Source organism: Anomaloglossus baeobatrachus, chromosome 2 (assembly GCF_048569485.1).
Source record: "Anomaloglossus baeobatrachus isolate aAnoBae1 chromosome 2, aAnoBae1.hap1, whole genome shotgun sequence".
Lineage (NCBI taxonomy): Eukaryota > Metazoa > Chordata > Amphibia > Anura > Aromobatidae > Anomaloglossus > Anomaloglossus baeobatrachus.
Window position 1 is genome coordinate 409,642,688 of NC_134354.1, and position 15,668 is coordinate 409,658,355.

General features: G+C 52.0%; 1 protein-coding gene across 2 annotated transcripts in view; it reads left to right on the top strand.

Moving 5' to 3' along the window:
- Positions 1–15,668, top strand: part of SMAP2 (small ArfGAP2) — a 63,035-nt gene that overhangs the window by 27,619 nt on the left and 19,748 nt on the right. For both annotated transcript variants that reach the window (XM_075334128.1, XM_075334129.1), the window contains exons 6-7: positions 1,689–1,770; positions 8,195–8,301. In XM_075334128.1, coding sequence (XP_075190243.1) covers positions 1,689–1,770; positions 8,195–8,301 — 189 coding nt within the window. The remainder of the gene's footprint in view (positions 1–1,688; positions 1,771–8,194; positions 8,302–15,668) is intronic.

Below are 15,668 nucleotides of genomic sequence, written 5' to 3' on the forward strand. Positions count from 1 at the left end.
ACACACCCCCAACACACACACACACACCCCCAACACACACCCCCAACACACACACACACACACCCCCAACACACACACACACCCACACACACACACCCCCCCCACACACACACACACACACCCCCAACACACACACACACACACCCCCAACACACACACACACACACACCCCCAACACACACACACACCCACACCCCCAACACACACACACACACACCCCCCACACACACACACACACACACCCCCAACACACACACACACACACACACACACACACCCCCAACACACACACACACACACACCCCCCAACACACACACACACACACACCCCCAACACACACACACACACACACCCCCCAACACACACACACACACACACCCCCAACACACACACACACACACCCCCCAACACACACACACACACCCCCAACACACACACACACACCCCCAACACACACACACACACCCCCAACACACACACACACACCCCCAACACACACACACACCCCCAACACACACACACACACCCCCAACACACACACACCCCCAACACACACACACACACACCCCCAACACACACACACACACACACACACACACACCCCCAACACACACACACACACACCCCCAACACACACACACACACACACACACACCCCCAACACACACACCCCCAACACACACACACACCCCCAACACACACACACACCCCCAACACACACACACACCCCCAACACACACACACCCCCAACACACACACACCCCCAACACACACACACACCCCCAACACACACACACACCCCCAACACACACACACACCCCCAACACACACACACACCCCCAACACACACACACACCCCCAACACACACACACACCCCCAACACACACACACACCCCCAACACACACACACATCCCCAACACACACACACCCCCAACACACACACACCCCCAACACACACACACCCCCAACACACACACACACACCCCCAACACACACACACCCCCAACACACACACACACACCCCCAACACACACACACACACCCCCAACACACACACACACACCCCCAACACACACACCCCCAACACACACACACACACCCCCAACACACACACACACACACACACCCCCAACACACACACACACACACACACACCCCCAACACACACACACACACACACACACCCCCAACACACACACACACACACACACACCCCCAACACACACACACACACACCCCCAACACACACACACACACACCCCCAACACACACACCCCCAACACACACACCCCCAACACACACACCCCCAACACACACACCCCCAACACACACACCCCCAACACACACACCCCCAACACACACACCCCCAACACACACACCCCCAACACACACACCCCCAACACACACACCCCCAACACACACACCCCCAACACACACACCCCCAACACACACACCCCCAACACACACACCCCCAACACACACACCCCCAACACACACACCCCCAACACACACACCCCCAACACACACACCCCCAACACACACACCCCCAACACACACACCCCCAACACACACACCCCCAACACACACACCCCCAACACACACACCCCCAACACACACACCCCCAACACACACACCCCCAACACACACACCTTTATATATTGTCAGCATTTTTGTGTTTTATTTAGGCTCATAGGAAGGATGATGCACAGCTTGCTAAAAGCTCCCCGCAAAGAACAGCAGAGCCAGTCATGGACCTTCTTGGCCTTGGTGAGATGTGTTCTGATATTCGTATGCCATAGACAACTCTACCCTTATGCCGCCTTGCTGAGGCATATGAATGTTATAAAGATGACCTCTGTTGACTATTGAGGCGTGTACTTCGGCAAAGAAAGATATATTGTCATATTTTCTTTGTCGCTCCATTGGGAGACCCAGACAATTGGGTGTATAGCTTCTGCCTCCGGAGGCCACACAAAGTATTAAACTTTAAAAGTGTAACCCCTCCCCTCTGCCTATACACCCTCCCGTGCATCACGGGCTCCTCAGTTTTATGCTTTGTGTGGAAGGAGGCACACATCCACTCATGCATTCTCATATTAGTTATATCGGTTGGAAGAAAAGAGGGCCCCCACGGGGCCCCCGGCATGTTCCCTTCTCACCCCACTATGTCGGCGGTGCTGTTAAGGTTGAGGTACCCATTGCGGGTACAAAGGCCGGAGCCTCATGCCGTCTCCTTCACCATCCCTTAGCGGCTCTGGGAGAAGTGGGATCCTGACCGGTCATCCATTCACTGGGACCGGGCTCCCTCCGCAGCCCCTGTGGGTATCTGCCGGACAGGAGTCTATTCATCCTCAGGGACCCCGGGCCCTGCATCTCTAAGGTACTCTGTGTCCCCATGGGGGACTGTGCATGGAGCGCCTTCTTCCCGGACGCTGCAGCAGCTGCTGATTTGTGAAGACCGGCGGACGTCCGCGCCGACCGCGCCTGCTTGTCGGCAGCGGTCTTAAATTTAGTCCCCGGCTTCATCGCGGCCTAGTAGCAAAAATCCCGCCCCCCGGGCCTGCCTGTCAGGGGTAAGGGCGGGACTGCCGACCTGACGTCGGATGTGAGGGCCGGAGCATCCTGTATGTTTCCTCCCCCCTCACTGATCACTGTGGGGACCCCAGATTCCCGCACTTTTTCTAGCACCGCCCACGGCTCCACTCCCCCTGAGAGCTCCGGCAGCCATTTTCTTGGCATTCTGCCGGTGGAGGATTATCAGGGAAGAGCTCTGCAGCTCTGGGAGACCTAAGGCAAGGAATCTGGAGGACACACACTCCGCTTTTTAGCGGTCGGTAAGCCACACCGGTCACCCGGTGCTGGTCCCCCATAGGGTGCCGGAATAGATACGTATTCTATATATATATATTTCTGTTCGGTCGGGCTGTATACCCTTTCCCATATACCCTCAGTGATCATTCTCCTAGGAGACAACAGCATGTCGTCCACAAGGAGCAAAGGTGCTAAGGCACAGGGGTTTTTTGCGGCCTGTACCTCTTGTGGGGCTATGTTACCTGCGGGTTCCACCTACCCTCACTGTGAGCAATGCTCGGCCCCTGTTTCGCTTGCTCAGCCGGAGCCTCGGTCACTAGTGGGCCCCTCGGCTCAGGTAGACCCCCCCCCCTGCTCCCCCTGTCCAGGCGGCAGGGACAGAGTTTGCTACTTTTGCTGAGAAGCTCTCTGAGTCTCTCTCACAATCCATGGCTCAGTCTATGGACAAATGGTCTGCCAAGCTACTAGAAGCTTTGCAGTCCAGACCGGTCCTTACACAGGCCCCGGTCCCTGTTGGATCGTCGCCTCCAGTCCCCTCTCGGTCCGCGCTGCAGCGCGCTCCCAGGGTGGGCCCTAGGTCTCACGTGGAGGACTCCTGCCCGGACCACAGTCCCAGACCGGCTAAGCGGGCTCGCTGGGAATCTTCCCCGACTTCTTCACGCTGCTCGGGTTCCCAGCTTGAGGACTCTCTGGAGGACGAGGCGGACGTAGCAGCTCAGGGCTCTGAACCTGACGTTGCCCTCAATCTTGATACATCTGAAGGGGACGCCTTAGTAAATGATCTTATCTCGTCCATCAACCAGGTGTTAGATCTATCTCCCCCGCCTCCACCTGTAGAGGAGTCGGCTTCTCAGCAGGAGAAACACCAGTTTAGGTTCCCCAAACGTACACGTAGTGCGTTCTTCGATCACTCTAACTTCAGAGATGCTGTCCAGAAGCCCAGAGCGGTTCCGGACAAGCGCTTTACTAAGCGCCTTACTGACACACGTTACCCCTTCCCCTCTGACGTAGTTAAGGGTTGGGCTCAATGTCCCAAGGTGGATCCTCCAGTCTCTAGATTGGCGGCTAGATCTGTGGTATCGGTTGCAGATGGTTCATCGCTAAAAGATGCCACTGACAGGCAGATAGAGCTCCTGGTGAAATCCATCTATGAAGCCACGGGCGCGTCTTTTGCCCCGGCCTTTGCAGCCGTGTGGACACTCCAAGCTATCTCAGCTTGTCTGGCTGAGATTAATGCTGTCACACGTAATTCTGCTCCGCAAGTTGCGTCTTTGACTTCTCAAGCGTCAGCTTTTTCTTCCTACACCATGAACGCAGTCCTAGACTCTGCTAGCCGTACAGCGGTGGCATCCGCTAATTCGGTGGCAGTTCGCAGGGCCATGTGGCTGCGCGAATGGAAGGCAGACTCGGCCTCCAAGAGGTTCTTAACCGGTTTACCGTTTTCTGGCGACCGATTGTTTGGCGAACGATTGGATGAGATTATTAAGGAATCCAAGGGAAAGGACTCCTCCTTACCCCAGTCCAAACCTAAGAGACCTCTGCAACGGAAAATTCAATCGAGGTTTCGGTCCTTTCGTCCCTCCGCCAAGTCCCAATCCTCTTCGTCCAGCAGGCCGGAGAAAGGCCAGAGGAACTCCTATGCGTGGCGGTCTAAGTCACGCCCCCAAAAAGCCGCCGGAGGCACTGCCTCCAAGGCGGCCTCCATGACTCTCGGCATCCCCGAACCACATCCTCGGTCGGTGGCAGGCTCTCCCGCTTTTGCGACGCCTGGTGGCCACATGTTCAGGACCGATGGGTGAGAGACATTCTGTCTCATGGTTACAGGATAGAGTTCAGCTCTCGTCCTCCGACTCGTTTCTTCAGAACCTCTCCGCCCCCCCGCTCGGGCCGACGCACTTTTTCAGGCAGTGGACGCTCTGAAGACAGAAGGAGTCATGATCCCTGTTCCCCCTCAGGAACATGGTCGCGGCTTTTACTCCAACTTGTTTGTGGTGCCAAAGAAGGACGGATCATTCCGTCCCGTTCTGGACCTCAAACTACTCAACAGACATGTGAGCACCAGACTGTTTCGGATGGAATCTCTCCGCTCGGTCATCGCCTCGATGTCACAAGGAGACTTCCTAGCATCGATCGACATCAAGGATGCTTATCTCCATGTGCCGATCGCACCCGAACATGAACGCTTCTTGCGCCATCGGGGACGAACACCTTCAGTTCGTGGCATTGCCTTTCGGCCTGGCGACAGCCCCACGGGTGTTCACCAAAGTCATGGCATCCGTTGTGGCGGTCCTACACTCTCAGGGCCACTCGGTGATTCCCTACTTAGACGATCTCCTAGTCAGGGCACCTTCTCGGGTGGCGTGTCAACACAGCCTTACCGTCGCTCTGGCGACTCTCCAGCAGTTCGGGTGGATAATCAACTTCCCAAAATCCAAGTTGACACCGACCCAATCACTGACTTACCTCGGGATGGAGTTTCATACACAGTCAGCGGTAGTCAAGCTACCGCTGGACAAACAGCTTTCTCTGCAGGCAGGGGTGCAATCTCTTCTTCGGGGTCGGTCACACCTCTTGAAGCGCCTCATGCTCTTCCTGGGGAAGATGGTGGCAGCGATGGAGGCAGTGCCGTTCGCGCAATTCCATCTGCGGCCACTCCAATGGGACATTCTCCGCAAATGGGACAGGAGGTCGACTTCCCTCGACAGGAACGTCTCTTTCCCTTGCAACCAAGACGTCTCTTCAGTGGTGGCTCCTTCCCAATTCTCTATCGCAAGGAAAATCTTTCCTACCCCCAACCTGGGCTGTGGTCCCCACGGACGCGAGCCTGTCAGGGTGGGGAGCGGTTTTCCTCCACCACAGGGCTCAGGGAACCTGGACTCCGGTAGAGTCTTCCCTTCAGATCAATGTTCTGGAGATAAGGGCAGTGTATCTAGTCCTATTGGCTTTCCATCGGTGGCTGGAGGGCAGACAGATCCGTATACAGTCGGACAACGCCACTGCCGTCGCATACATCAACCACCAGGGCGGCACGCGCAGTCGTCATGCCTTCCAGGAAGTCAGGCGGATTCTGCAGTGGGTGGAAGCCACAGCCTCCACTATCTCCGCAGTTCACATCCCGGGCGTAGAAAACTGGGAAGCAGATTTTCTCAGTCGTCAGGGCATGGATGCGGGGGAATGGTCTCTTCACCCAGACGTGTTTCGAGAGATCTGTCGCCGCTGGGGAACGCCGGACGTCGATCTCATGGCGTCACGACACAACAACAAAGTCCCGGCATTCATGGCCCGGTCTCAAGATCACAGAGCTCTGGCGGCGGACGCATTAGTTCAGGGTTGGTCGCAGTTTCGACTGCCTTATGTATTTCCTCCTCTGGCGATGCTGCCCAGAGTGTTACGCAAGATCAGGTCCGACTGTCGTCGCGCTATTATCGCTCCAGATTGGCCGAGGCGATCGTGGTACCTGGATCTGTGGCATCTCACGGTCGGTCAACCGTGGGCGCTTCCAGACCGCCCAGACTTGCTGTCACAAGGGCCGTTTTTCCATCTGAATTCTGTGGCCCTCAACCTGACTGTGTGGCCATTGAGTCCTGGCTCCTAGCGTCTTCAGGATTATCTCAGGATGTCATTGCCACTATGAGACAGGCCAGGAAACCAACGTCCGCCAAGATCTATTACAGATCTTGGCGGATCTTCTTATCCTGGTGCTCTGATAATGGTTGTACTCCCTGGCCGTTTGCCTTACCCACTTTTCTTTTCATTCCTTCAATCCGGAATGGACAAGGGTTTGTCACTCGGCTCTCTCAAGGGACAAGTATCGGCGCTCTCCGTATTTTTTCAAAAGCGTCTGGCCAGGCTTCCGCAGGTCCGCACGTTCCTGCAGGGAGTTTGCCACATAGTCCCACCTTACAAGCGTCTGCTGGAACCCTGGGACCTTAACAGGGTGCTAACGGCTCTTCAGAAACCACCTTTCGAGCCGCTGCTTGATGTCCCTTTATCACGTCTTTCGCAGAAGGTGGCATTTCTAGTGGCAGTTACATCACTCCGAAGAGTGTCGGAGCTTGCAGCGCTGTCATGCAAAGCCCCCTTCCTGGTTTTTCACCAGGATAAGGTGGTTCTGCGTCCTGTCCCGGAATTTCTCCCTAAGGTGGTATCTCCTTTTCATCTCAATCAGGATATCTCCTTACCTTCATTTTGCCCTAATCCAATTCACCAATGTGAAAAGGATTTGCACTCATTAGATCTAGTGAGGGCACTCCGGTTCTACGTGTCTCGCACGGCGCCCCTGCGCCGTTCAGATGCGCTCTTTGTCCTTGTCGCTGGCCAGCGTAAGGGTTCGCAGGCTTCCAAGTCAACCCTGGCTCGGTGGATCAAGGAACCGATTCTTGAAGCCTACCGTTCTTCTGGGCTTCCGCTTCCTCCAGGGCTGAAAGCCCATTCTACCAGAGCCGTGGGTGCGTCCTGGGCATTGCGGCACCGGGCTACGGCTCAGCAGGTGTGTCAGGCAGCTACCTGGTCTAGTCTGCACACTTTCACGAAACACTATAAGGTGCATACCTATGCTTCGGCAGACGCCAGTCTAGGTAGGCGAGTCCTTCAGGCGGCGGTTGCCCACCTGTAAGAGGGGGCCGTTTCGGCTCTTTTTATCAAGGTATTCTTTTACCCACCCTGGGACTGCTTTTGGACGTCCCAATTGTCTGGGTCTCCCAATGGAGCGACAAAGAAGAAGGGAATTTTGTTTACTTACTGTAAATTCCTTTTCTTCTAGCTCCTATTGGGAGACCCAGCACCCGCCCCTGTTCCCTTCGGGCTGGTTGTTCTTTTGTGTACACATGTTGTTCATGTTGAATTATTCTTTTGGTTCATGGTTTTCAGTTCTCCGAACATCCTTCGGATTGAATTTACCTTAGACCAATTTATAAGTTTCCTCCTTCCTGCTTTTGCACCAAAACTGAGGAGCCCGTGATGCACGGGAGGGTGTATAGGCAGAGGGGAGTGGTTACACTTTTTAAAGTGTAATACTTTGTGTGGCCTCCGGAGGCAGAAGCTATACACCCAATTGTCTGGGTCTCCCAATAGGAGCTAGACGAAAAGGAATTTACGGTAAGTAAACAAAATTCCCTTCTTTGTCTTGTGTGTTTTTTTTCTTTTTAATTGGAATGCTTTTTCATCTATATATCCATGCAGTCACCTGTACCTAGTTTATCCAGTATAAAATCAGGAGTATAAGGATAATAACCTACTGCTTGCTTACTTGGTTCTCTTTATGAACAATACCAGGCATATCTGTTAATGAGCCACTAGAAAGTAACTGCTTGTGCTTTATACTTGTGGATTTTAGTATAAGTCAGCTTCTATATCTAACCTTTCTCATGTCTTCTTTCAGACGCTCCAGTGACTACTGCTGTTCCTAATGGAAAGTCAAATACCAGCTTGGAAAAAGAACTAGACCTTTTTGGCTCTGCTTGCTTGGCTGGCTCAAAGACCAGTCAGGTAAACCGAAGCACATTGTGTATTGTCTACTGTACATTGCTTACATCTTTCCTTAACCCCTTCACTCCCCAGTCTGTTTTCACCTTCCTGACCAAGCCCAATTTTACAATTCTGACCAGTGTAACGGTTGTACTACAAGTGCATCTCAATAAATTAGAAAATCATCAAAGAGTTAATTTCAGTAATTCAATACAAAAAAGGAAACAAATAGATCACTCTCTAATGACTATATATTTCAAGTCTTTATTTCTGTTAATGTTGATGATTATGGCTTTCAGCCAATGAAAACCAAAAGTCATTATCTCAGAAAATTAGATTATTATATAAGACCAACTGAAAACATTATGTTAAACTCAGAAAAGTTGGCGCCTACTGAAAAGTCTGTACAGTAAATGCCTCAATACTTGGTCGGGGCTCCTTTTGCATGAATTACTGCATTAATACAGTGTGGCATGGAGGCGATCAGCCTGTGGCACTGCTGTGGTATTATGGAATAAAAATAAAAACAATGGAAGCCCAGGTTGCTTTGATAGCAGCCTTCAGCTTTTCTTCATTGTTGGGTCTGGTGTCTCATCTTCCTCTTGACAATACCCCATAGATTCCATATGGGATTTAGGTCAGGCAAGTTTCTGGCCAATCAAGCACAGTGATACTGTAGTAATTAAATCAGGCAGGTATTGGTACTTTTGGCAGTGTGGACAGGTGTCAAGTTCTGCTGGAAAATGACATTTCCATCTCCAAAAAGCTTATCGGCAGCAGGAAGCATGAAGTGCTCTAAAATTTTGTGGTAGATGGCTGTGCTTACTTTGGTCTTGATATAACACATTGGACCTACACCAGAAGATGACATAGCTACCCAAACCATCACTGATTGTGGAAACTTCACACTAGACCTCAAGCAGTTTGGATTGTGGCCTCTCCACTCTTCTTCCAGACTCTGGGACCTTGATTCCAAATGAAAAGCTAAATTTACTTTCATCTAAAAACAACACCTTGGACCACTGAGCAACAGTCCAGTTCTTTTTCTACTTGGCTCAAGTAAGACACTTCTGGTATTGTCTATTGGTCATGAGTGGCTTGACACAAGGAATGTGACAGTTGTAGCCCATGTCCTGGTTACATCTTTGTGTGGTGGCTCTTGAAGCTCTGACTCCAGCAGCAGTCCACTCCTTGTGAATCTCCCCCAATTTTTGAATGGCTTTTTCTTAACAATCCTATCAAGTCTGCGGTGATCCCAGTGGCTTGTGCACCTTTTTCTACCACATTTTTCCTTCCACTCAACTTAAAATTAATATGCTTGGATACAGCATTGTGTAAACAGCCAGCTTCTTTAGCAATGACCTTTTTGAGGCTTACCCTCCTTCTGGAGTGTCAATGACTGCCTTCTGGACATCTGTCAAGTCAGCAGTCTTTCCCATGGTTGTGTAGCCTACTGAACCAGACTAAGGGACCATTTTAAATGCTTAGGAAGCCTTTGCAGTTTTGTGTTAATTATTCTAATTTTCTGAGAACTTTTAGGTTTTCATTGGCTGTAAGCCATAATCATCAACATTAACATAACTGAACACTTGAAGAAGATCACTGTGTGTAATGACTCTCTATAATGAGTTTCCCTTTTTGTATTGAATTACTGAAATAAATAAACTTAGATATTCTAATTTATTGAGATGCAGATGTAACTCTGGAACGCTTCAACATATTCCAGTGATTTGAGATTGATTTGCTTTTTTGTGACTTGTACTTTAATGGTTTTGGTCAAGATAATGATTTGTGTCCACTTATGAAAATATCAAAAATTTTAGAAAAGTTTGAATTTCGTAATTTTCAAACCCTGAATTTTTATGGCCTTAAGCCAGTTATACTGCACAATAGTTAATAAATAACATTTCCCTCTTTTATGTTACATAAGAACCATGTTTGAAACATATTTTTGTTTTGTAAAGTTAGAATGGTTAAAATTTTATCAGCAATTTTAAAGTTTTTCCAACTAAAGTAACAAAAACAATTTTTTTTATTTTTTTAGTGTCCTCTTCACATTAGAAGTAACTATGAGGGGCCTATGTGTTGTCCTTATGGTCAGTGTGTTCCCCACCAAGGACATATGGGGTACATCCTGGCAATCGTTCAGATACCGGAGCTGTGCCCGGCGCGATCACTTCCGTGGACGTCGGCTTTTTCAGCAGCCAAAGTCTGGCTCTTACAGCCAGGAATGGTGCCCGTGCTCTCCCTGGATGTATAACCCCTTAAGTGCTATGATTGATATCGATGGCAGCATTTAAGTATCTAGGCGAGGGATTGCACTGCCTCTCCCTCCACTCGTTGCCCTCAGCACCCAGGTACAGAAAGCCTATGAGATCATGCCACTAGCATGATCTCAGATGCTTATGATAGTGTTACACTGACAGCTACAGTGTATTGCCACGCTGGTGCATATTCTTCTGGTCAGTACAAGTACAGTGAAATATATATATATATATATATATATATATATATATATAATATATATATAATATATATATATATATATATATATATATATATATATATATATATATATATATATTTCTTCATCGTTCCTTATGGGAGACCCAGACCATGGGTGTATAGCTTCTGCCTCCGGAGGACACACAAAGTACTACACTAAAAAGTGTAGCTCCTCCCTCCGAGCATATACACCCCCTGGATGACCAAATCTAGCCAGTTCAATGCTTTGTGTTCAGGAGGATCACACATGCATTTTCATCTGATTTTTGATTTTAAAGAGTTGGAAGAAAAGCGGGTCCAAGCTGGACCCCCGGCATGTCCCTTCTCACCCCACTGTGACGGCGGTGCTGTTAAGGTTGATTTCAAGGCTGGAGCCTTTACATGCCGCGCTCCTTCACCATCCCTCGGGCTCTGGCTTGAAGTGGGAGCCAGCACGGTTCTCACTGCTTTGCAGGAGACCGGTCTCCATCCGCAGCCCTCTCAGGACCCTGCCGGACGGAGCACTCATCCCTCAGGGACCTGGCCCTGCGTCTCTCAAGCTAAGTATTGAGACGTTATTGTCAGGGGTCCCTTGCATTTTTTATTGTTGGGGAGAGTGTGTTAGTTATTTTGGTGACATTTCCGGCCGGTTCTCTGGGTTTCCCCTGAGAACCGCGCCAAGGGTGCCTGCTTGCCGGCCGCACTGTAAAATTTAGTCCCCGGCTTCAGCTGCGGCCTACTTTCGGTTTCACTGCCCCTGCATGTCAGTCATGCAGAGGGACAGTGCGGCGCCGCCCACCGGCCGTTCAGCAGAGGGGAGGACACTCCTCTCTGAGGAGATGTTTCCCTCCCTTGTATATCCCCTTGGCCCTCCGGTTCCCGCTTTTGGACTAGGCCCCGCCCCCCCTCCTCACTCCGGCGCCATTTTATCAGCGTTCTCACACTGATCGGTGCTGGCTGCTGCATCTCTGCAACCTGTCTGGGGGTCTGAGTTGTGGGATCCGGAGGGCACACAAATCGGTCTGGTAAGCCACAACCTCTGGTTGTGGACTTTATTATACACTCTCTGGGGGTCATTCTGAAGGAGTGTGTTCTTTACTGCAGAGCCCCCACCTCAGCAGCATGTCTCACACTAGGAGCAAGGCTGTACTCAATATGCACTGCATGTAAGATCGTACTGCCTGAACCGAGCACATATCCTCATTGTGATGCCTGCTCTAACATGGTGGTGCCTCAGCCTGGAGTCTCCCCAGTGGTCCCTCAGGCTGCTCCGGCCCCGGTGGCTGAACCCCCGGCTTGGGTAGAATTGTTTACTAAATCTATCTCCCAGTCCTTTGCTGACTCCATGGGAGAGCTGTCCCGGACTCTGCTGAGCATGCATCAGCCCCCTTCACAGGGTGCCTCTGCTGCTTCGGCTCGCTCTCCAGAGCTCACAGAGGATTCTTCATCTGCTCCCAGACCCCGTCCTCCTAAGAGGAAACGCAGGGACCCCTCTCCTTCCTCGTCCCGCGGCTCCAATTCAAGAGCCGATTCGCAGGACGAGGAGGATGTCTTTACTGGGGGCTCGGACGCTACCTCTATGTGCCCCATTGATCTGACTGAGGGGGATGCAGATGTTAGTGATTTGATTGAGTCCATTAATACTGTACTGGACCTCAATCCGCCAGTATCAGAGGAGCAACCCTCTCTGGCAGAAAAGCACCAGTTTACTTTGCCTAAGAGACCAAGGAGTGTGTTCTTTAACCACTCCAGTTTTCAGGCCACTGTATCCAAGCCCAGAGCCTGTCCTGACAAACACTTTCCTAAGCGTGGTTCTGATGACCGTTTTCCTTTTCCACCAGAGGTGGTCAAGGAGTGGGCTCTCTCACCAAAGGTGGACCCTCCGGTGTCTAGACTCTCAGCCCGGACAGTTGTATCTGTGGTTGATGGCACCTCACTCAAGGATCCCACTGACCGCCAGGTTGACCTCCTGGCCAAGTCTGTCTATGAGGCGACAGGGGCCTCGTTCTCCCCATCTTTTGCAGCAGTGTGGGCTCTCAAAGCCATCTCTGCTTCTCTGGAGGAGATGCATACCCTCACTAGGGACTCTATGCCTGAATTGGTTGCTTTAACTTCCCAGGCTTCAGCCTTTTCAGCCTACGCCATGTCTGCCATGCTGGAGGCCTCTCACCGCACTGCGGTGGCCTCCGCCAATTCCCTCGCTATCCGCAGGATCTTGTGGCTTCGTGAGTGGAAGGCGGATGCTTCCTCAAAGAAGTACCTTGCTGGGCTCCCATTTGCTGGGTCCAGACTGTTCGGTGAACAGCTGGATGAAATTATTAAGGAGGCTACTGGAGGGAAGAGTACTTCCTTGCCACAGACTAAAGCCAGGAAACCTGTCCAGGGAAGGAACCAGTCGAGGTTTCGTTCCTTTCGTTCCTCTAACTGGTCATCCTCTAAGCCCTCGGCCTCGTCCACTAACTCGGCCAAGGACCAGAAGCCCACCTGGCGCAAGAAGCCGCGTCCACAAGGGTCCGCAGGAGCTGCTGCCGCCAAGGCAGCCTCCTCTTGACTATCTGGCCGAGCCAGCAACGTCCTTGGTCGGTGGCAGGCTCTCCCACTTTGGCGACGTGTGGTTTCAACACGTCTCCGACCAGTGGGTGCGGGTTATCATCTCCCACGGCTACAGGATAGAGTTCTCTTCCAGCCCGCCAAACAGATTTTTTCTGTCAACTCCCCCCTGCTCCAAGGCCGCCGCCTTCTCTCAGGCCGTGGCATCCTTGCAGGCCAATGGAGTAATTGTGTCGGTTCCCGCCAGGGAACGGTTCAGAGGTTTCTATTCAAATCTCTTCCTAGTCCCCAAAAGGACGGTTCCTTCCGGCTCATCCTGGATCTCAAGCTTCTCAACAAGCATGTTCAGGTGCGGTGTTTTCGCATGGAGTCTCTGCGATCAGTCATTGCCTCAATGACCCAAGGAGATTTCCTGGCATCCATCGACATCCGAGATGCCTATCTGCATGTGCCAATTGCAGTTTCGCACCAGCGTTGGCTACGTTTTGCAATCGGAGAGGAACATTTCCAATTCGTGGCTCTCCCCTTCGGGTTAGCCACGGCCCCTCGAGTATTCACCAAGGTCATGGCAGCAGTGGTTGCGGTCCTGCACCTCCAGGGGTTGGCAATAATTCCTTACCTGGACGACCTTCTTGTCAAGGCTTCATCCAGTGCAGACTGTCAGCGGAGTGTCTCGCTCACTCTCGCCACTCTTGTTCAATTCGGGTGGCTTGTCAATCTGCCCAAGTCCACTCTGACCCCGACCCAAAAACTCACGTACCTAGGGATGCAATTCGAAACTCTGCCGGCACTTGTCAAGCTGCCCTTAGTCAAACAGCAGTCCCTCCATCTGGCGGTGCGCTCTCTGTTGAGGCCCCGCCGTCACTCCATCAGGCACCTTATGCAGGTGCTGGGTCAGATGGTGGCGTCAATGGAAGCGGTTCCCTTTGCCCAGTTCCATCTTGCAGCTGGACATTCTCCGCTGTTGGGACAAGCGGATTTCTTCCTTGCACAGGTTGGTGGCTCTGTCGCCACAAGCCAGGAGCTCTCTTCAGTGGTGGCTTCGGCCTCTCTCTCTGTCTCAGGGACGCTCCTTTCTGACCCCGTCCTGGGTGATCCTCACCACGGATGCCAGTCTTTCCGGCTGGGGAGCAGTATTTCTTCATCGTTCCTATGGGAGACCCAGACCATGGGTGTATAGCTACTGCCTCCGGAGGACACACAAAGTACTACACTCAAAACGTGTAGCTCCTCCCTCCTAGCATATACACCCCCTGCTAGCCAGTCCTAGCCAGTTCAATGCTTTGTGTTTCAGGAGGATCACACACACATGCATTCTCTGATTTTGATTTTTGATTTTTCCTTCTGGATCAAAGATTTGGAAGAAAAGCGGTTCCAGCTGGACTCCCGGCATGTCCCTTCTCACCCCACTGTGTCGGCGGTGCTGTTAAGGTTGATTTCCAAGGCTGGAGCCTTCTCATGCCGCGCTCCTTCACCATCCCATGCTGGGGCTCTGGCTTGAAGTGGGAGCCAACACGGTTCTCACTGCTTTGCAGGAGACCGGTCTCCATCCGCAGCCCTTTTGCAGGATCCTGCTGGACGGAGCTATCACCCCCCAGGAACCTGGCAACCTGCGTCTCACAAGCTAAGTATATGAGACGTTATTACCACAGAAAGTGGTCTTTCCAGGGGTCCTTTATGTTTATTTATTGGGGGAGTGTGTTTTATGTTTGGTGTAAACGTTTCCGGCCGGTTCTCCAGTTTTCACTGGAGAACCGCGCCGAGGGTGCCTGCACGCCGGCCGCATGTTTTACTCTAGGCCCCGGCTTCGCCTGAGGCCTAGTTTCGGTTTCCACTGTCTCTGCACGTCAGTCAGGCAGAGGGACAGTGTGGCTCCGCCCAGCGGCTGCGCAGCACAAGGGAAGGGACACTCCTCACTGAGGAAGGATTCCCTCCCCTGGCTACCTCATTTGCCGCTCTCAGAGTAGGCCCCGCCCCCTCTCCTCGCTCCGGTCGCCATTTTCTCAGCGTTCTCTGTGCCTGCATAGGCACAGAGATTCCACATTGTGACAAGTGGGGACCTGGGCTGAGGGACTAGAGGTCACAGACATGTCTGTTTAAACGATTTGGCAGCCACAACCTCCGGTTTGTGCAGCTGCTTATTTTATCTGTTTATATATGCGAGGGGCCATTCTAGGACAGAGCCCCCACCTCTGCAGCATGTCTCACAGAGCGAGGCTGCAGGCTGTTTTTATTATTCACTGCAGGTAGTCTTGTACGGCTGTACCGAGCTCATAACCACTGTGGCCCCTCAGCTTGGAGGCTCATTAGTGGTCCCTCCAGCTGCTCCGGTTTCGGTGGCTGACCCCTGGGGG